The sequence below is a fragment of the Thalassophryne amazonica genome, chromosome 5, assembly GCF_902500255.1.
Source record: "Thalassophryne amazonica chromosome 5, fThaAma1.1, whole genome shotgun sequence".
Taxonomy (NCBI): Eukaryota; Metazoa; Chordata; class Actinopteri; order Batrachoidiformes; family Batrachoididae; genus Thalassophryne; species Thalassophryne amazonica.
The window spans coordinates 5,700,017-5,723,476 of record NC_047107.1 but is presented as its reverse complement, the minus strand read 5'-3'; the positions used below and the strand labels follow the sequence as shown (position 1 = coordinate 5,723,476).

The window sequence follows — 23,460 nt, the reverse complement described above, 5'->3', positions numbered from 1 at the left end:
CATCAACTGGCCTAAAGAGAAATGGAGGAATATTTTGTGGACTGATGAGAGTAAAATTGTTCTTTTTGGGTCCAAGGGCCGCAGACAGTTTGTGAGACGACCCCCAAACTCTGAATTCAAGCCACAGTTCACAGTGAAGACAGTGAAGCATGGTGGTGCAAGCATCATGATATGGGCATGTTTCTCCTACTATGGTGTTGGGCCTATATATCGCATACCAGGTATCATGGCTCAGTTTGGATAAGTCAAAATACTTGAAGAGGTCATGTTGCCTTATGCTGAAGAGGACATGCCCTTGAAATGGGTGTTTCAACAAGACAATGACCCCAAGCACACTAGTAAATGAGCAAAGTCTTGGTTCCAAACCAACAAAATTAATGCCTCACAGATGTGAAGAAATCATGAAAAACTGTGGTTATACAACTAAATACTAGTTTAGTGATTCACAGGATTGCTAAAAAAAGCAGTTTGAACATAATAGTTTTGAGTTTGTAGCGTCAACAGCAGATGCTACTATTATTGTGAACACCCCCTTTTCTACTTTTTTTTTTTTTTTTTTTTTTACTAATAGCCCAATTTCATAGCCTTAAGAGTGCACATCATGAATGCTTGGTCTTGTTGGATTTGTGAGAATCTACTGAATCTACTGGTACCTTGTTTCCCATGTAACAATAAGAAATATACTCAAAACCTGGATTAATTTTTTTAGTCACATAGCACTACTATTATTCTGAACACTACTGTATCTGGTTCTGACGTTCAATCATTCACAGCCGAACCCGAGACAGCAAACTGACAAAAAAGGACAGTGATTCCTAAGACACTCGGCTCATGTCTCCTCTCTCTGCGTCTTCTGCTGGAAGTCGTTTCTTTTTCCGTTTTACTTTGAGGATCTCTTGTTCAACAACACTGTTGGCACAGTCTACATGCATCTTTTTTTCTCTTCCTTCTTTCTTTTTCTTCTTCCTGATGACATGTCTGTCCTTGCCTTCCATCACTTCCTTCAGCTTGTCGGGAGCCTCCGTCGTCAGCGCCGAGGGGAGGAGATCGGCGAGGGACACTGCCGCCTCCTTCAGTCTCACCTCCATCTCACTGTCGCTGCCGCTGAGTCCCACACAGCACACCCATTAGACAGCAGAACAACTCACCCGCACCCAAAAAACACAACCAACACACAAATCAGCACAACCTGGAGCTGGGAACGGGCCGACGCCTCGCAGGGTTTGGAGGTTCCACCGCCCTCTGCCCAGGGACCGAGGTCGAAAACAGACGGAAACCTAAAAAAACAAAAATACTCACTGCACTTCATTTTGAGAATTCACAATGAAGTCAAGAAGCATGATGAGAAGGATGTTTTACCTTCATCATCATCATCATCATCATCATGGTTTGGTGACGTCACACAGGGTGAAGCTTTCGGCTGCATCTCTGTAATAAAACTGATCATCAAAAGCAGATGGTCAAGATGGAAGATATAGTTTATGGTTTCTTACAAAATACGACAAAAATACCATTACATTCAGTGATGGGCACAGTTCCGCTAATTACTAATTATTGAAGCTAATGTTTTCATTATCGGATTAGCTTTTCAGATAACTCTGAAAACCATCAGCGGACCAACTATCTTCCGATAAATTTTGATCCGCTAATTTTTAGACTGCTAACATATTATTGCAAGCTTAGTGAATAAAGCTTTAAAAGGTAAGAAACATTTTTGAAGTATGATATCAAAGGTTTTAGAGCCTACTGGTTAAATGTTTTGTAGAAGACGTATAGTTCTATCCTCTACAAACAGAGGAGAGCTGGTTTCAGAAGAAACCACTCCATCCTCTGGAATCAGAGGAGAACTGGTCACAGAAGAAGAAACAAAATGAGTAGAAAAAAAATCTTTTCTCTTGACACTCTACTAACTAGCTGGCAATATCACCCAAGTCATCCAGAGGGACACAGTTTTAACTTGTGGTTAAAATTTTAACCCAACTAATTTCGGACAAGTTATTTAAATTAACATCACGTCTGAAGCTTTATAAAGTGAAAATATCAGATATATGTTTTAGTTTTAAAGTATTGCACTAATTTTAAAGGTTTTAGTGTGGACATGGTGTGTGCCCAGTGCATTGTGGGTACCGACCGTACCGTGAAAGTTCATGACAGGAGAAATGCATTTGTTTCATATAAAAATGCCAGAAACAGCTCAGGTTGCTTCTCCATTATTTTTAATTGGATTCATTGTGAGCTGCAATTGCTTCCTGTTTGCTCTGTAACATCCTGCTTGTCCTTTACAACACTGTCTGTCCTCTTTGTTCCAGAGTAATATATACAAGATGTCTGAAATTCTGTTTGATTTATTAAATTCCACGCAAATTAAATGTAGCAGACACGGATCATTTATTTGGAATATTTGTTTTAGCAAGTTTTCAGGGTCTCTACTGGCCAGTAGTGTTCATGGCAGTATTCGCCCTAAGTATTGAGCTATCCCATAATCCTTTGTGCGCCATAGAGTTGCTGCAGCTTATGAAAATAAATAAAAATGTACATTTTGGTTGTATAATGTTCATTTACATTTGTTGTTGTGTTTTCTCTCTGTGCTGTTTAAACCGCAGCAACTCTCTGGTACGCAAAGGATTATGGGTTACAATCTGAGCATCTGGGTGCCAGTAGATGACAGTGCATTTTGACCTGGTTATATATATAACTTGACTTTTGCAAATGTTTTTTTTTTTTAACATATGAATAAAATGGCACATTTTACAAAAGCACATTTATATGTAAACCAACACACACGTCACATTAACGTGTTTGTTTTTACACAGAATGAATGAGTCAACCAATCAGTGTTAGTGGCTCATTTTACCCATAATCCCTTTGGCATCTGTGTGTGTCTGTTACAAAACTTCAGAATTAGTGCATTATTTAAAATTAAAAGATATGTTTTATATTTGAACTTTATACAAATGACAGAATTGTCATTAATGTAGTTATTCTATCTGAATTAATTTGATTTATAAATCAAAACCATAAGTCAAAACTGTTTTATTTTCCAAGACCTCTGCCTCACGGTGGCACTGCTGTATTTGGTTAAGGAATAATGACTTGTTTTTTTGTGTGTGTAGAGTTGAGCTTCACTCCTCTCAACTGCTTCACTGCTCCGAAATATGTAATAAACAGCAGCTTCCAGCAGTGGGCAGGACGCACAAAGAAGTGCTGACTCATTGTTTGAGTTTGTTGTCGCCTTTGACGCTGCCAGAAGCGATTGTGGTGTTGAAACTCAAAATCAGCTTGTTAGTAGTTGCAAATGTACCGGAGAGAATACTGAAAGTTATCGTTAGCTGTAGCTTCCGATAATTTTTTGGGTGGTTTATCGGTTTAAATTCATAAAAGATAACTTTTCAGTTAGCTAATTAGCTGTTATTGAATAGCTTCAATAACAGCACTTTAACACTTTTTGGTTAGCTGTGCCAACCACTGATTACATTTCATGGACAATATTGCGTATATCCAGGATATGGTGAGACTAACGCACGGGTTGAGTGCGTAGTGTGTCGACACAAACCATTCGTAGGAAATGGGTGTCAGCGCCCGGTGGTGAGCGTGCTGTGGCCAAAGACGGCCGAAGTTTACAGGGTGCTAAGTGGCAAGAAGCAAGAAACCAGATATCTCCCCACAGATCTTTCTCGCTATTTTGTTGGAACAGCGAGATGAGCTACACATACAAGCGACGTGCAGCTCATCTTGTGGTGACACCGTTCATTTTCGGCCACAGCGTATTCGCCGCCGAACGCTGACACCCCATTTTCTGAATGGTTTGTGCAAACACAGTACACTCAGCCCGTGTGTTCGGCTCATCCTCCAGGATATCTCCAGCTTGTTTCCATGATTAGAAGACAACCATACAGTTGTGCTCAAAGGTTTACATACAAACTTTTTGTTCTTTTTTGCCATTTTTCAGAGAATATGAATGATAACACAAACCTTTTTTTCCCACTCATGGTTAGTGGTTGGGTGAAGCCATTTATTGTAAAACAGTGTTTACTCTTTTTAAATCATAATGACAACAGAAACTACCCAAATGATCCTGATCAAAAGTTTCCATCCCCCTGTTCTTCATACTGTGTGCTGCCCCCTTTAACATCACTGACAGCTTGGAGTCTTTTGTGGTGGTTGTGGACGAGGCTCTCTGATGGTGAAGCTGCCACTGAATATGTTTCAGACTTTATTTACATCAATTACAAAGAAATACAAACAGTATGACACTTTATGGTAAATCTGCATGGAGTAGACAGTTCTCAAAAACTGAGTAACTGTGCAAGAAGGATAAGAGTGAGGAAAGCCACCAAGACACCCAAAAGAAGTTATATGTGGTCGGAGAAATTGTGCACAGTACAAATTCTGTATTTTGCATCACTACTCTTAGCTTCATTGTGGAGTAGAGCAGGGAAGGATTTTCTTTCACCAAAACAGATCAAATCCAGGCTTACATCTGAGATGTACCTTCTGGCAATTTGTAGCTAAACGTTCAGGTCTTTTTAAGAAAATCCTCCTCTGTACCACTTCATCCTATATCACAACTATAAAACAAAATGTGTCTGACCTAAAGAAGTTTGTAGCAGGAGAGTTTCTGTGAGCGCGTTCAGAATTGTGGGACTTTGGGGCTGTTTAAAATAAAAAAGTACAACCCCATTTCCAATGAGGTTGGGATGTTGTGTAAAATGTAGAGGAAAACAGAATACAATGATTTGAAAATCCTCTTCAACCTATATTCAATTGAATACACCACAAACACAAGATATTTAGTGTTCAAACTGATAAACTTTATTGTTTTTGTGCAGATATTTGCTCATTTTGAAATGGATGGCTGCAACATGTTTCAAAAGAGTTGGGACAGGGCAACAAAAGACTGGGAAAGTTGATGAATGCTCAAAGAGCATTTAATTGGAAACAGGTGAGTGTCATGATTGGGTATAAAAGGAGCATCCCCAAAAGTCTCAGCCATTCACAAGCAAAGATGGGGTGAGAATCACCACTTTGTGAACACCTGCATGAAAAAAATAGTCCAACAGTTTAAGAACAATGTTTCTCAACATTCAATTTCAAGGAATTTGGGGATTCCATCATCTACAGTCCATAATATAATCAGAATATTCAGAGAATCTGGAGAACTTTCTACACACAAAACAGCAAGGCTGAAAACCAACACTGAATGCCCGTGACCTTTGATCCCTCAGGCGGTACTGCATTAAAAACCGACATCATTGTGTAAAGGATCTTACCGCGTGGGGTCAGGAACACTTCAGAAAACCATTGTCAGTTAACACAGTTCGTCGCTACATCTACAAGTGCAAGTTAAATCTCTACCACGCAAAGCGAAAACCAAACATCAACAACATCCAGAAACACCACCGCCTTCTCTGGGCCCGAGCTCATTTGAAATGGACAGACACAAAGTGGAAAAGTGTGCTGTGGTCTCATGAGTCCACATTTCAAATTGTTTTTGGAAATCATGGACGTCGTGTCCTCTGGACAAAAGAGGAAAAAGACCACCCAGACTGTTACCAGTGCAAGGTTCAAAAGCCAGCATCTGTGATGGTATTGGGGTGTGTTAGTGCCCATGACATGGGCAACTTACACATCTGTGATGGCACCATCAATGCTGAAAGGTACATCCAGGTTTTGGAGCAACACATGCTGCTATCCAAGCATCGTCTTTTCAGGGACGTCCCTATTTATTTCAGCAAGAGTGCAACTAGTATCCTCACTTCCCAAATGCTTATTGAGTGTTGTCAGAATGAAAGTTGATGTAACAAAGTGGTAAATATACCACTGTCCCAGCTTTTTTAAAACGTGTTGCAGGCATCTATTTCAAAATGAGCCAATATTTAACTGACCATAACTCTTAAAAACGGAAAACTTTACCTGTCAAGTAATTGTCCCAATTTTTTGGCGACGTGTGTTTGAAAGCCTCGAGTGACCTGGAGTTCGTTGCCATCACATGCACCCTCTGTGACAATTCCACTGATGACAGGATGAAAAGTGATACAAGCATGCAAAATAGTCATTCTGGAAAATTGAAAAATGTCTCTTCTGCACCTTTAAAATTCAGAATGCTCAAGGATTTGTTTCTTCTCCGCATCCTGAGGAATATGTTGACATGCATTACAGTTTATTAATTTGTACCAACTCATTTTGGGTCAATTCTTTCCCACTTTACACAAGCCTGTTAGTCCATTCATTATAAACTGCTGCAACTTTAACTCATTCATGTTTAAGAGCCAATATTTTTAAAGTTCAGGCAGGCTTGCAAAAGGGGTATCAAACCAGTATAAGAGGAGTCCCCAAAATTCTGCAAACTGTTATATAAAGTAGAGATGTTAGTTTATCCACTGCTGCAAACTTTGTTTAAAAAAAAAAAAAAAAAAAAAAGGCTGATGGCGCAGGCCACCATGTGGCACTAAATTTCCTCAAAATTGGGCAAGTCGAGTACTTTGTACGTTCCATAAAGACCCCAATGTTTTTTTCAGTTGCATTTGATAGAGGTAGGGCCTATATTTGTTGATAACATTGAAATCTGGTTGGGGTCTTGATGGCGCAGAGGGTTATGGGCCTTTAAATACAGCTAATTTTGCAATATGACCAGACTTTGAGCGCCCCCTATATTCAGCACCATCAATCCCCCAACCTAATATGCATGTAAAATGAAAGAATTTGCCTCCGTAAGTCTTTTGATAGTTAAACTGGCTTGGGGACTTGATGGCACTGAATGTTACACCACTTGAAAGATGGGAATTTAATGTCGCTTATAAAAGTGTTCTTGCGTATTTTTTGCCTTGAACTTTGATGACCCCTGGCAAGGTCACCGTTTGGTTTTCAGTTGAGAAATTTTAGGAAAGTTCGTTTTTTTGGTAGGTTCCATCTCTGAGCCATGTTTCATTGAAATCCGAGTGGGTTTGAATCACAGCCCGCCTGATCCTTAAAAAAATTGGCTCTTAAATTGATTGTCTTCATACTTATTTGTAACAGGACTGAATGCAGATTTCCTGAAAATTGATGGGACTGTAGCCAACACGTAAAGCTGGTAAAACTACATGATAATCAACATACACAAACAACAGTGCAAGGGTCAACATAACGCAGCACTTCATACAAACGGTGCACCTGGAGCAGTGAAGTGACAGATGAGTGGGAGCTGCACAGGTTCTCCTGTGTGTTGTCTAAGCAGAGCTTGAGACAGAAATAAATATGTGAGGCCATGTTCCACTGAGCCCTCACCATGCTGCTGTGTGCGCACATCATACAATTACTTCCCACATTTGATTAGTTTGTGTACACAAGAAGCATGCCAAGTATGCACAGGAACACACACACACACACACACACACACACACACACACATATATATAAAGTTTATTTCTCTGGGGTAAAGCATGAGCCACTGTGGTCCAAAAAAATAAAGTTTGTCATAGCAATGATGGTACCCCCCAATTTTTTTTCCTTTTGCAATGAAAAGAAACATACTATAATTTTATAGGAATTAAATAATATTTAGATGTGCCGCCACAACCTTGAAATTTTGATATTTCAGTTTAATATGAAAATATGGTTTTCCTGATATATCACAAAAACTACAAGCGATAGGCCTATAGTTACTATTGAAGTTGAATATAAACGTGGGGTCTGCACACATTTTAAGCCTACTTGCAGGTCTTTAAGTTGAGTAGTTCCAGAGATTTGAGTTTTGTATGATTTTTCATTTGGCCGCTAATTTACACAAATTCTGACATGGTGGCATTTAGAACAAAATTCAACTTGTAATCTAACATGGTGATTTATGTTGTTTTACTTTAATATTAGAATGAATACAAGATGACTGATAGGAGTCTTCCATATTGCCAAAATATAGTCAGCTTTATCAGAACAATGTAGCTTTCAAGCACAGTATAACTTGGATACATAGTACTTACATACACTTGGCAACCAAAAGTGTGTTTCTTACTGAAGGTAAGAGATTTGATGATCATACCAACATATTGGCTGAGAGGCGCAAATATTTAATCTCTTTGCAAATTAGATGTACCATTTCTATTCAGGTGCTACCAGAGGAACTGACAGTTGACTTGCGAGCATCCGGGTACTTTGCCCAATGATGCTGAGAAACCATTTGCAGCAAGTACTGCTTTTGTTCCTCATCCTTTGTAATGCTTTGACTGAAGCCCTGAATGAGCTTCAACCCCCTCTTGGCCACCTGGTATTTTCTTCGGCGTAGAGCGCTGGACACAGTTTTAAGTAGGTCTGTGCAGCACAGCGTTACTGCATGCAAGTCTGTGCAACACTGCGCTTCTGTACACAACCAAAAACTGAGTGCATCAGCTGGAGAACATGAGAACATGATCACACAGCCCACAGCACCTGTGTGTTCAGAACAGGGAATCGAACCTCAACTCAGAAATCCAGAAACACAACAGAAACAGCAGGTAGGTATGTATGTATGTCAGTCGGTCGGTCAGTAGACGCGCGCATTTCAGGTGTATTTAAATAAAACACAACGCTGCAATGAGCAGCTCTAGGAATACACCAATGTGAAAGGGGCTTAAAGGTGCCACCATGTCTCGCTTGGTGTGGAATGACACACTGCTGTCAAAGAATGCCAGAGCCAAAACTCTCATCACTGAGATACCAGAGGTGTCTCAGCAATGCCTTCTCTGCTGATTTTGACACTGAGGGATTGATGCTGCTGTAGTTGGAGATAGCTTTCAGGAGGCTCAGGTCATTTGCAGGTGCAGAGGCAGGCAGTTGACATAAAGTCCATGCCTTCATGTAGACTAGGCACACGTTTCTTAAACCCTTCACTTGTTTGGCTGTGAGCTTCAGTCGCTCCCTGAAAAGCCAGATCTTGATAGTATATATGGCCTTATGGTTCGTGAATCACTGAGCAATCCAATAAGCACAACAGATGTTCAAACACTTGAAATAAATGTCTCTAAAACACCACAGAAAGTGACTGGCTCTCACTAAAGCACGCCTGACCTATTTAGTCTATTTTTAGCTGTTCACAGGCAGGCAACACCAGGGGGCGTTCTGACTTCGTGCCATCATGCATTTCCAGCACAGAAATCATCAATTTTGCAAAACTTCTCCCTAATGGCAGCACCTTTTAAACTCAAAATAAAAATCTGAAACTTTGGTATGTTTATTAGTAAGGGAAAAGGAAAAAAACTGGGGGGGGGGGGGTATTTTGGACCACCCTAACGTAAAGCCAGGATGTGTGGGCAATGCTCGGTCAAACCTGCCTTTAGTCTTTATCTGGGATTTATAAATTGCACTTTTGTCCATCCAATACCCCTCTGGAGTGCACTGAGCTTTCTCTCTGTGAATCTGAAGTCACAGTTGTCTGCAGGGATTAAAGTTCTCATTCGCAACGACATGTTTCCATCAACTGCACTGCCAAAAGGCAGCGTTCATGCTGTGACGCCCTGATGCAGAATCAAGGCGAGATGCAAGATATAAAATTTACTGCATCCCTAGGACACGTGCACCGCATTCAACAATCATTTTTTAGAATAACGTTGGGGGGGTTGTGCTCACAGCAAGTTCCAGCATCTGTTCAGTTGTGTCCTGTCCTCTCTGTGGTTAAACTAAAAACACAGCTGCAGACCCACGATGCACAAACGCCAACACTTTTTCCTCCAAAATACACCTAAAATCTGTTTTTGCGGTCAGCATGATGTAAAAGAGACTGCAAACCACGGGTGCATCCAGATGGAAACAGGGTGTTGTGTGTGTGTGTGTGGGGGGGGGGGGTCATGCCCTCCACAACACCCCTTGATAGAAGGTCCACTATATTTTCTGTGACCAAATTTTTATTTATATAACTTTATAACAAAAAAAAAAAAACAAAAATTCACCACGAACTAACGCCACCAAACCAAAATAAAATAAGCATAATAAACATACCCAGGCCTTTGCCAACAGATCACTGAACGTAGCCTCACATCAAAAAGGCTTTAAGGTCAACCACTACTCAATTCCACAGAATGGTAGTTTCTTCGTGTACATGTGCAGTAGACGACATCTATGAAAGACAACAGCCACTGACAGTAAGACAGAGAATGTGGGGGATTCCACCTTATTGCAACCATCCTCTTGGCAGCAGTTAGACTGGCCAGGTGGACCTTTTCTTGTGCTTTGCGCAACTTAAGTTGAGACACGTCAGTCACCAACAAATCACTGCTGACAAAGGAATGTTAACATGTAAATGTGTGGACAAACTTTTTCTTACTACTTCCCAAAAATAAAACACACCTGGACACTCACAAACCAGATGAAACAATGTATCCACAGAGTTTGTGTGACACAAGGTGCAGTTCAGGTCAGCCTTGAGCTTCATACTGTAGAGTTTTCGAGGAGTCATGTATGTCCTGTCAAAGTTCATTTGCTTGTTTTCGGACGTCTCCGTAGCTGTTTATTACAAATGCTGTATACTTTGGAACCGGTCACAGAAGTGCACAAAGTAAATCCTGGTGGCTCATCGGATGGTAACTAACAGCCTAAATCTTAATTATCATTTCGGTGCAACATGTCCTTTAAAAGTTCTGGGCTACTGGCTGCTGGGAAATTTCCCTGATAATCTTTAAAACATTTAAAATCTCTAGCTTCTGCTGTCTGCTCAAGAAACAAGTTTTGTTTTTGTATTTTTTTTTTTATTTTAAATCAATATTCCATTGATAACAGTATGACTGAAAATAAAATTTCATTATATCTGGCAAATGCTGTTTTTCTTTCGATGTACAGGAACAAGCTGACCCACTTATTTTAGCCATTTTTTCTTGAAATATCAAAATAGAAATTTTCCACTTTTCGATGACCCTCCCAAACATGTACTGGTCATTCTGAACATTTTGAATACCTTGGAAACTTTGTAGCTGCTGCAGGTTAGAAAATACAGCTGAATTTGAAGTAACACTCGGGACGAAAAAGAACATGGTCATTTTCAGGCTGTTTGTCCCAGATAGAGAATTTGGCACATATCCCAGTTTGTTCACTGGGGTCATATTAGTCTAGAACAGCTGAGTTATCCTCTCCTAAATTATGTGCATACAGGTCTCAGCTAGGTCCTCTACTATTAAAATAGTCTATAAATATTTGATTCATGATGATTGTCCAAATTTTGATGTTCAATGGACAGATTTAAAAATTAAATTGTTTTAGATCCAATAAGTTAATGATTAAAGGGTTCATATTGTGACAATTAATCACCACATTTCCATGTTTATTTAATGAAAATTTTATGATATTTAATCTGATTTTGAAATAGATTCATATTTTTTCTTTTTTCAATCTCAATATTTCAAAAATTTGTTGCCAGTTCATTGCTTGGACTTCACTGATTTTCTCTTTATATTCCCCAGATTTTATGCTACCAATTTTACAACTGAAATCAATGAAATTACCACAAAGTCATCCGTAAATAATATTTCACAATAAAGTTCATATTATTACCTCCGCCAAGGGGGTTATGTTTTCGGTCGCGTTTGTTTGTCTGTCAGCAGGATAACTCAAAAGGTTTTGAAGCTAGGTTTTGATGCTAACGCATTAGCATGTCTATGGCATTTTCAATGTTAAAAGTTAGCATTAAGCAGTTGCAACTGTCATCACGTTCGGGTGCATTTGTTTTCAAATTGTAATATTTCTTAAATTTATTTTTGTTTATATATTAATAATCTAATGATTATTATATACAATTTTAGAGAAAACGACAAAAAGAAATAGATCACTGTGCCAAGGAGGGAATCTCTTTAGGGTCAGTGACCCCATGGCATTGGCGGAGGTTTGCACACTCTGATTGCTTCTACAACCCCTGGCAAAAATTATGGAATCACCGGCCTCGGAGGATGTTCATTCAGTTGTTTAATTTTGTAGAAAAAAAGCAGATCACAGACATGACACAAAACTAAAGTCATTTCAAATGGCAACTTTCTGGCTTTAAGAAACACTATAAGAAATCAGGAAAAAAAACTGTGCCAGTCAGTAACGGTTACTTTTTTAGACCAAGCAGAGAGAAAAAAAAAATATGGAATCACTCAATTCTGAGGAATAAATTATGGAATCATGAAAAACAAAAGAACGCTCCAACACATCACTAGTATTTTGTTGCACCACCTCTGGCTTTTATAACAGCTTGCAGTCTCTGAGGCATGGACTTAATGAGTGACAAACAGTACTCTTCATCAATCTGGCTCCAACTTTCTCTGATTGCTGTTGCCAGATCAGCTTTGCAGGTTGGAGCCTTGTCATGGACCATTTTCTTCAACTTCCACCAAAGATTTTCAATTGGATTAAGATCCGGACTATTTGCAGGCCATGACATTGACCCTATGTGTCTTTTTGCAAGGAATGTTTTCACAGTTTTTGCTCTATGGCAAGATGCATTATCATCTTGAAAAATGATTTCATCATCCCCAAATGATGGCTTTCGTTTAGCTTTTCTGTATGTAAATCCCATTTCCTTTAGGCGGTTTCTTACAGTTCGGTCACAGACGTTGACTCCAGTTTCCTCCCATTCGTTCCTCATTTGTTTTGTTGTGCATTTTCGATTTTTGAGACATACTGCTTTAAGTTTTCTGTCTTGACGCTTTGATGTCTTCCTTGGTCTACCAGTATGTTTGCCTTTAACAACCTTCCCATGTTTGTATTTGGTCCAGAGTTTAGACACAACTGACTGTGAACAACCAACATCTTTTGCAACATTGCGTGATGATTTACCCTCTTTTAAGAGTTTGATAATCCTCTCCTTTGTTTCAATTGACATCTCTCGTGTTGGAGCCATGATTCATGTCAGTCCACTTGGTGCAACAGCTCTCCAAGGTGTGATCACTCCTTTTTAGATGCAGACTAATGAGCAGATCTGATTTGATGCAGGTGTTAGTTTTGGGGATGAAAATTAACAGGGTGATTCCATAATTTATTCCTCAGAATTGAGTGAGTCCATATTTTTTTCCCCTTTGCTTGGTCTAAAAAAGTAACCGTTACTGACTGCCACATTTTTTTTTCCTGATTTCTTATAGTGCTTCTTAAAGCCAGAAAGTTGCCATTTGAAATGACTTTAGTTTTGTGTCATGTCTGTGATCTGCTTTTTATCTACAAAATTAAACAACTGAATGAACATCCTCCGAGGCCGGTGATTCCATAATTTTTGCCAGGAGTTGTAGTTGTGAAATGTATTAATTCTGTTGTTCATCTCATTTATTTATACTCAAGGTTTTATTAATAATGTTGTGAATATGATTTTTATTTTGAGATTCATGTGCTGGCAATTATAACATACAACTTGACTTTTCTTTCTTTTCTTTCATGGCATTCTGTGGGCAATAGGGCTGTTCATGTTATATAGTGAAAAATAAAAGTTGTGAGACTTCGGGCCACATGTTTTGTTCCACTTGGGCTTTTATAGGTGCAGACCAAATTTGAACTCATAAGATTTAGAGGTCCCCCGGGGTGATACATAATCCTCTCCCTCTACTGGCAAGACAACATCACCATAACGGGAGAAAGACTCTGATGCCATTATTATTCTTTTACAGGTACACGTGATGGCTTCTAATTGCAAATAGTGGTGGTTGATTGGTCACCCAGAGGAGAACATTACTGGAATTACTGGATTACTACATTGCTTGTTTGGGGAAAATTGCTGCTTTGTAGGGGGCCCCTAACCTGAAAACAATGACTGTTCAACATCATGGTTTAGGGGAAGGATACAAAAAGCTATCTCAGAGATTTCAGCTGTCAGTTTCCACTGTGAGGAACATAGTGAGGAAATGGAAGACCGCAGACACAGTACTAGTTAAAGCCCCTTTCACACCGGGCCCACTTCAAGTTGCTTCCTGTTGCGTCATGATGACATCAGGTGCACACAGCAGGGGACAGAGAGGTGGTGAGAATGCAGCCTGCAGGTTCTCTGCACAGAGAAGTCAGAGTGCACAGTTTTGCTGCAGCCAGACTGTGCACTTTGACTTCTCTTCCAGTTTATATTTGTCCTTGTGCTGAGCTGCATGTCTGCACTCTGAGTTCTGCTACAGTTTATCTTTCCACTTTTGACTGCGAGATGCGTGCACGTGAACAAACCGTCCATGAGTAAATGTGGAGATGTCTGGAGTTATACTTGATATGGACATGTCCTGTCTCTGGCAATCAGTCTGTGAGCAGGACTTATGTCCTTTTTTTAACAGTGATGAGAGAGTTTGAAGAGAGAACAAGGAACTAACTGTCTGCAGCCACACAGTTTTTTTTTTTCCTTTTAATTGTTCACGTGAGCTCGTGAATGAATCATCTGTGAGTGGACTGGAGATGTACGGACGTTTTACTGGATGTGGACATGTCCTGTCTCTGGCAAACAGTCTGTGAGCAGGACTTATGAATTTTATTAAACACTTTTGTGAGAGTCTTCTCACAAAGGAGCAAGAGCAAGGAGGACCAGCTGCAATCAGCATGTTTTTTTCTGTGCTCTTTTTTTGACTTTTACTGCATTGTGTACAGAGTATAAAAACAATCCTGTGTGATTTATACTGCAGGAACAATGGAACACAGCAGAAATCATAAATTGGCATCGGGTAACACTGTCTTGTGAGGGTGTGGCTTCCAGTCACGCTCAGTACTGTCCTGTTGCTCTGACTTGCGCTAAAACCACTTAATTCTGCGTCAAGCACAGGACGCAAACAAAAAATAAATATGCTTAATTTTTGGCGTCCGATTTGCTTCATCCTTTGTGCCCCTCATGCTGTTGTGGCGCTGAGCTGCATCATCTCGTCACTAGGTTGCTTCCATGCAGCGGCGTCATGACGAGACACGACGCAACTGGGAGCAGCCCCAGTGTGAAAGGGGCTTAAAGCCCCGTTTACACATAGACGGTTTTGTTGGCGGGTAGTACATAGACCGAAGTTCACGGTAGTTCCGGCTGTTTTCGCGGTGGAAAAGGGCGGAGAATTTCGCCGGCATTTTGACTGCAGTACTAGCCGCAAATACGCGGATAAAATGCCGCTAAATCCGCCGAATAAAGCGGAGTTTTGACGCCGTAGCATCTGGCACACATCAGGCAACGGGGGTTAATACCCAGTTCTATCCTTTACAATCACAGGTTAAGACGCGCATGAGAACGGCGGTGTTCTGCTGCCGCCGATAATGTCCGTTTTGTCTGCCTCTGTCGCCGGTTAAAATGCCCTTGAGGACGCCGATGTGGGCTCTATCGCCATTTTACACGCCGTTGATTAGGGATACAACGCCGGCCGCCAATTACGGCGGTGTAAACTACGACACTACAGGAAGGGGCAGGATGAAATGGTGATTAAAAAGTATCAAACGCCGTTGTTCGCGTTGTCTCCGTTGTCACGTGAATTCTCCGGGAGCGCTCCCAGAATTATTCGACATGTTGAATAATTTTTTTCGACGATTCCTGGTAAAGCCGGAACTAAGCCACGCCCCCTAGTGCCGGCGTTAACAACAGCGTTTGATCCTTAAAGATGGCCAGAAACTCTTCCGGGACGCTTCTGGGAGCTCTTACCATCTATGTGTAAACAGGGCTTAAGGCCCAAAGTGGCAGGCCAAGAAAAATCTCAGATAAGCTGAAGTGAAGGATGGTGAGAACAGTCAGTCAACCCACAGACCTGCTCCAAAGACCTACAAACATCACGTCTGATATTATCAGACGTGATGTTTGATCTTAGATGACTTTGTTGAATGCTTTGCCCAATAGCACAAAAACAGCTGTACACAGCTGGCATAATCCTCAATGTATGTAAATACTGTAATTATTATTGTCTTGTAAATCTACTTTTTAATTTGTGATGCAATTATAGGTAGATACTTTATTGATCCCAGAGGGAAATTCGAGGCATCCAGCAGCTTGCACATTAGACAAGACACACACATTACACCAGACACACAAATAAGATTTTATTTTTAGTTTAGTTAGTGGTTTTTATTGAGTGGTCTATTTTCTTTTATTTATTTAATTTGTCAGCATCCAGTCTCACAGAATATAACGGAGGAGTAAATATAGTGTAATAATGCAGTAATAAGGAGGTAGTGCAGATGTAAACAGTACACAATATAAACAGTGTAAGTTGTGCAATGAAGTAAACAGTGTAAACATTGTTGGTAGTGCAAAAAAAGCAATAAAAGGTCTAATCAGATGTATCACAGGATTATTTTTTGCTGTGTTGGGAAGAGTTAAACAGTCTGATGGCCTGAGGGACAAAGGACGTCCTAAATCTGTCCGTGTGGCAGGACTGGGACAGCAGTCTGCCACTGAATGAGCTCCTCTGCCTGATGATGGCGCTGTGCAGAGGGTGCTCAACATTGTCCATGATGGCCAGCAGTTTACTGAGGGTCCTTCTCTCTGCCACTGATGTTAATGTCTCCAGCTCTGTTCCCAGCACTAAATCAGCTTTCCTCACCAGCCTGTCCAGTCGCCCGGCGTCCCTCCTCTTCATGCTGCTCCCCCAGCAGACCACCACAGAGAAGAGGACACTGGCTACCACAGACTGGTAGAACATTCGCAGGAGTTTATGGCAGATCCTGAAGGACCCTAACCTCCTCAGGAAGTACAGTCTGCTCTGTCCCTTCCTGTAGAGGGTGTCAGTATTGAATGACCAGTCCAATCTATCGTCCATAAGTGTCCCCAGATATTTGTAAGACCGGACCATCTCCACATAGACCCCCTCAATGGAGACTGGCTGCAGAGTGGGCCTGGACCTTCTAAAGTCCACTACCATCTCCTTTGTTTTGGTAATGTTCAGCTGCAGGTGGTTTGATTTGCACCACTCCACAAAGTCCTGTATCAGGTCCCTGTACTCTCTTTCCTGTCCCTCTCGCACACATCCCACAATAGCAGTGTCGTCCGAAAACTTCTGCATGTGGCACGACTCCGAGTTGTAATTGAAGTCTGATGTGTACAGAGTGAACAGAACTGGAGAGAGCACGGTTCCTTGTGGTGCTCCAGTGCTGCTGATCATTGTGTCCGAGGTGCAGTTACTGAATCTTACGTATTGTGGTTTTCCAGTTAGATAATCCAGATGACCAAATGAGTGTCCACCTCCATGAGCTTGTCTCTCAGTAGCAGGGGCTGGATGGCATTGAAGGCACTGGAGAAGTCAAAAAACATGACCCTCACAGCGCTGTTACCCCTGTCCAAATGAGAGTGGGCCCTGTGAAGGAGGTAGAGGATGGCGTCCTCCACTCCCACCTTCTCCCTGTATGCAAACTGCAGTGAGTCCTCAGCATGTCTAACCTGAGGTCAGAGGACGCTCAGCAGCAGTCGCTCCATGGTCTTCATCACGTGGGATGTCAAAGCGACCGGCCTGTAGTCATTCAGCTCCTTAGGGTGTGCCTTCTTAGGAACTGGAATGACACAGGATGTCTTCCACGTGACTGGGACCTTTCCGAGACGCAGGCTCAGGTTGAAAACATGCTGGAGGGGCTCCCCCAGTTGGTTGGCGCAGGCCTTAAGCATTCTGGGACACACTTTATCTGGGCCTGCTGCCTTCCTGGGGTGGAGTCTCCTTAGCTCTCTCCTGACCTGGTCTACCGTGAAGGAGGGAGGGCGGTGAGAGTGGGTGTTTGTTCCGGCTGACTGTGATGATGATGATGATGATGATGGTGGTGGTGAGGGTGAGAGCTGATCTACTGTGGGTTTTGATGCTGACGGTGATGATGATGATGGTGAGGGCTGATCTGCTGGGGATTTTGATGGTGATGAAGTGATAACTGCTGCGGGAAGGGTTGATGGGGGGGTTTGCAGTGGTAGAACAATCAAACCTGTTAAAGAAGTCGTTAAACTGGTTTGCTCTGTCTACACCCCCATCTACTGGGCTGCAGCTGCTGTTTTTGCAGCCTGTGATGGTTTTCATTGCATCCCAGACCTCCTTCATGTTGTTGTCTTGCAGCTTTCTCTCCACCTTCTTCCTGTAGGACTCCTTGGCCTCTTTAAGGCGAGCTGACCAACAAAGCAGGCTAATTCTGTGATGGTGTGATTTATTTAAATGTCTAATACACTATTCTTTGTGTATTATTTGGGTGAGTAAACACCTACCTACTGTTCATTTTAATCTTAAGGCTGCAGTGCATAATTTTACCCTTCAACAGTTTGTGACCCTACCTGCCCCCCCCCAAGAAAAAAAAAAAAAACTGTAGACACGCCCCTATCTGGGATGTGGTAAATTTTGTAAGTTGTGTCCAGCCTTGATTTTGCATCAGGATGGCTCAGCACCAACCCTGTGTTTTGGCAGCCCCCGTGACAGAAATCTGTCATAGTGACGGACAACTTTAATCCCTGCTTCTATTTGAAGAGTCACGTCCTTCGCATTCAGACCTTATTCTTACTTTCTGGCAGTTGGCATCCTGCTTACTAGTACATTGATGCCACCCACATTGTGCTTTGGAGTATGAATCACAGTACCTCTTTCAGATCAGTGTACAGGCAGCTTGTCACGTGCATAGACGGCGTCATCTTGTGGCCACAGATAATGTATTTTTCATATATACACTGCTTCAAAATATAAGTCACAGGATCAGCAAAACAAGGTTTAAAAAAAAAATAATAAAGGAATAAATAAACCAGTCTGGAAAAAAAGGTCGCTGTAGACTATTAAAGCGTTATGATGCCACTACAGGTAGAAGGTTTATTTGCACCACTCTGCTGACAGACTTACCGTTTTGAGTGTTTCATGTCACCGTCTCCATCTGAATAAAACACAAAACAAGTAGTGTCAGACTTCATTCACTTAAACAGTACTGACTGTACTTTAATGGGCCTGATTAACGTGCACATCAGACAACTATAGTCAGCTAACTGAACGCCAGCGTCCGACAGTTCAAAAAATCCTAGATTTACTTAAGGATTTTTGAAGACGAGCACATAAATGAGCACATACTTTACAGTATGTTCAGGCTTCCCACAAAAAGTAAAAATGCTTCATAATCATTTAAACAATTAAGTTATTTACCAACCAAAAATATCAAATTGAACAGAGTACAAGTACTCAAGTACTGACACACTGAAGTAGGCAGGGACTGAACCAACAACCCTTAAATGGTAAATGGACTGCATTTTCATCTGTATCAGACGCTCAAAGCACTTTACAATAATGCCTCACATTCACCCCGAGGCGCTCACTATACACTGGAAGCAATAGGGGATTACAGGCCTTGCCCAAGGGCCCTTAGTGATTTTCCAGTCAGGCGGGGATTTGAACCCATGATCTTCTGGACTCAAGCCCAACACCTTAACCACTAGACCATCACCTCCCCCAAACCATTCAGTTGAAAGACACCTTCTTGCATCAGTTACAGTTGACTCTATAGAGATGACAATGAAGTGCACGCACACACACACACACACACACACACACACACACACACACACACACACGATGGAACGATTAACGATTCCCTTATCGGTCCTTCAGAGCGGCTGTTATTTTTGAGGGTGTTTTATCAGGAAAATGATCATTTCTTTACATTGATTGCAGACCCTGCAGGATTTCTGTAATCAACCACATCTGTTCTTGAAGCCTGAACCAACGAGGCAGTGCTCCAACCCACTGCTTCATTGGTTCATTGCTTCACTCCTTTTCATAAGCGACAAGTCAACTTCTTAACCCCTCTCAAAGCCATTTAAAAATGTCAATCTTGAGTCACTTTTGTGCTGATTAAAGTGACTAACTGGGACTCTTGTCTTGATGCAGGCAAGAAACAAGAATCGTCCTCTGTTCCATTGGCACAGCTCCAAACGCTGTGCCGCTCTCTGCCAAGTCAAGTTAGAGTCCAGCTGGAATTAATAACTTCAAAACAAATCACCATTTTAAAACAAATGGCACCTCTTTCCAAACATTGTAATACAAATAGTCTGCAACAAACTAAAAACATCCTGCATTCTTTATGAATTACATTGATGTTGATGTGCAGCCGGCTGAGCTCAGCTCAGAGGTATGGAGTGACCTTCATGCCATTAATGTCTGAAAGGAAATGCTTTTGAGAAAAACTACAGATTGTTTATTTTTATTTATGTCCAGACATCAAGGATCCAGTGACCAATTTAAAATGTTGATATAGAAAACCTGTAAAGCCTACTATTAGTACACAGAAAATTCACAAGAGGTATTGATAAGGAAACTGATAAGGAATCGGATTGATCGGACTGATGCAAATCGATAATGGCATCACTATCGATAAAATCTTATCAATGCCCATCCCTGAAGTTGAATGAATATTATTTATGTTAAAATGTGTTTGTTATGCTGAAGACATTTAAAAACATAGAGATAAAAACAATGTTTAAAATATGACAAAAGGTAAAAATAGAAGAATAGAAAGTTATTTAAAAGCACATTTAAAGTGTTTGAAAAGGATGTAAAATGTGTGAAAGAATAAAATGTTCTTTAAAAACATGTTTAAAATATTTACAAAGACTGTAAAAAGTGTAAATGCATAGACAGTTCCTTAAAGATGCACAAATACTTTGAAAATGTGCTGTAAAAGAATAAAAAACAAAACAAAGATGTTGAAATTGCAGGTGTGTCGGTGGGGGGGAGCACAGCTATTCATTTGTTCTGTGGGGTGGGAGGCTGTCACGCTCCCACACTTTGGAAACCCCTGTCCTCGGGCTTGATAAGGTACAGTCACTTGCCCAGTTCCGGATCATTGCCAGTTCCGGATCACTGCTGTAGTTTTTGTGCCGCCGTTTCTCGTAATCAGCACGAATAAGCTTTGTATCAATGGAAAGATTGATGTTTTGTCTACAAACGACCACAAGCTCGACCGGATCCAGCCGTCTTTTTGACCAGCAGAGGAATCAAAACATCCCGGTGTCTGCGGTGTGCGCGCTTTTTCTGACTCACTCATTCCTGCAAGTTTTAAAGTAACGATCTCTAAAACGTAGCAAAGGTGAGTTCGCCGTTCGGTGTTTTTGGTTCTAGAGTGGGAAAATACTTACTTACTTGGGTAGAAAATGTCAGTGTGTTATGTCTTGCTGTTTAAATGCTGCGCACATTTATCTCTGACGTGAAAATTTGCCGGTTGCGGTTCACTGAAGCAGCAGCCTCGTGTCAGGACTTGTGAGCCATGTGTACTTTGGGGATCATCTCAGCATCACTAATGGGGATGAATGTGGGGGCTTTTAGTTTTTAATTCGGGAGAAATCTCACCTCCACACTTCATTTTTTGCTCGTAAAAACGTATAACGGCGCTTTTCAAAACGAAGTAAATTCTCATTTAATAAGTATAATTTGTATCATTTTGTGTTCAAAACACATTCTTGGGCACAGTGTGTATCATTCTGCATTAGAAGGGCTCCAGCCAGATGCCAGGAATGAACCCAAAGTGAGGCAGAGTGTCGTGATCCGGAACTGGCAAAAGTGATCCGTTTCTGGCAAATATTTGCGCCACACATAATGTGGCTTCACACTTTAAGTAGAAGCGTTACTCCACCCAGACTTTTTCAGCTAAATAACATCCAAATACCCAATACAACAATACACAATTAAAGAACATTCAGTTGCATTATGGCTCCGTATAGCGGGACTTTAAAAAAGGTGATCCGGAACTGGGCAACCGTCTGTACGGCCTTTACTCGTATGAAGCGCCTTGAGGCAGCTTTGTTGTCATTTTGTGCTGTACAAATAAAATAAATTGATAAAATGACACTTCATCACAGTGAAGATATTGAATGTATTTAACTTTTCTTTTTTGCACTTTGCAGACGGTCCCTCGGTTCGTTGCAGCTTGTTGTTGCTACAAACTCGTGTTTTTCTACATTTGTGTGATGATTTATTGAGGTCGGAACTTGTAGCCTGTGAACGTGTAACTGTGCTGCAGTCAGACCACTTTAACTGACCGACTGAGTGATTTTCAGTCAGCGGTAACTTGAGTCGAACAGTGAAACCTTCTGGTTCAGAGCGCAGCTCGTCCTACATCCACACCAAAAAACAAACAGAATCTAATTCTGGAGTGATACTTTAAACAGAAATTCAATGCTGTATAAGAAGGTAAAAATAAGTCACACACTGCCTTTCGTGTTGTTTCTCTGAGTGTCCCAAACCGCCTCCTTGAATCTCTGAAGATCCTCTTCGTTGCTGCTGCTCGAATCCTCTGAAGCGTCCACCATGTTTTCAGCAGCCGGGGACGCCATGATGACGTAGTATGTCTAAGGATTGTGGGTAATGTAGTCATTGATGGCAGGTTTCAGACTGAGTCCCTTCCGACATGGCGCCATTTTGGGTCCAATTGTGCTGAATTCCTGAATGAACTTTTTATGTTTTCAATTTTTTTTAATCATTTAACCACATGCAGCAACACATCCAGGTACAGGTACTATCAAAATAATGATAAAAAATAGTTAAGCTATGAAATTTACATAAATTTATAATTTATGATGATTTTTATTTATTTATTTTTATGCTTATGCAGCTCTGTAACTCCGTGTCATGTAGACAGTTTTAAAGTTCTCCATCACTGAATTATGCTTTATTCTGGATTAATTTGACCCTGAACAAGTATTTCTTTCTACAATCATCACCTCCAAATCAAAGGTAAGCTGAACATTTTCCTCTTTTTACCGACTTCGTGCTGTAAATGTGATGCAGACTTTTCTGATCCATTTATCAGGGTGCGCACTATAAAAAATAATATGCATATATCACGGACATGAACGAGCAAAGCTCGTCAGACTTTATTTTGAGTAAATGCTTCAGGGGAGCATTAGCATGGCAAAAACCTTTCAGCTTCTGGGGGGGCTCCGCCCCCCAGACCCCACGCCTATTTAAGCATTTTTTTTATTTGCCTCTCACATACTTGGAAAAGCTCCTCGCCATCTAACCATGTCCTTTAGGTCCTTCAGACTTTTTTCAGTAAAATGGTTCTTGGGAGCATGAGCATGACTAAAACCTTTTAGCCTTTTTAGGCATTTTCCTTATTTTGCCTTTCAGCTTTTCAGCTTACCCCCCTCATTACAGCCCTCTTAACCCCCTGCCACTTTAAGCATTTTTTATTGTAGATGTAAATTAATATTCAAAGTTTTCAGTGAGTTGACAGTAGGGCTGTACAATATGACCAAATTTGCGTATCCCAATATTGTCATATAAATTGTCATGTAGATGTCACTTACATACACGCTGTCTCTGAGAAAGGAAGCACTGGGCCATTATGTTTAGTTGCCTCGTCACAAGAGCAGTTCATATGGAGATGGTGTCACCGTCCACATCAAGCTTTATAAATGTGTTAAGAAGATTCACTGCCAGCAAAGTTTTATTGTTCGGGCCGAGGGACAAACTTTGTCGGCGTATGCAAAGAACTTGGCATAACACCAGAAAATGCAGAGCTTACCTTAAAAACCAAGACTGTACTTGGGACTTCAATCTTCCAAACTCTTCTCACATGGGTGGAGTGTGGGAAATGATAGGGGTTGCTAGGTACATTTTA

The 23,460-nt window shown here is 41.0% G+C and overlaps 1 protein-coding gene across 3 annotated transcripts; it reads right to left on the bottom strand.

The window, feature by feature from the left end:
* Positions 1–645: 645 nt before the first annotated feature.
* Positions 646–22,174, bottom strand: c5h12orf43 (chromosome 5 C12orf43 homolog). 3 transcript variants are annotated; one of them, XM_034169678.1, is made up of 6 exons: positions 22,048–22,174; positions 18,696–18,726; positions 5,914–6,012; positions 1,360–1,439; positions 1,190–1,277; positions 646–1,104 (listed from the first exon to the last, which is right to left on the bottom strand). In XM_034169678.1, the coding sequence occupies exons 1-6, from the start codon at positions 22,169–22,171 to the stop codon at positions 816–818; spliced, it is 711 nt and encodes a 236-aa protein (XP_034025569.1). In that variant the 5' UTR covers positions 22,172–22,174; the 3' UTR covers positions 646–815. The 3 variants fall into 3 exon arrangements, with proteins under 3 accessions (XP_034025569.1, XP_034025571.1, XP_034025570.1); XM_034169680.1 differs by having other exon boundaries at positions 646–1,098; XM_034169679.1 differs by having other exon boundaries at positions 22,051–22,174.
* Positions 22,175–23,460: the final 1,286 nt, after the last annotated feature.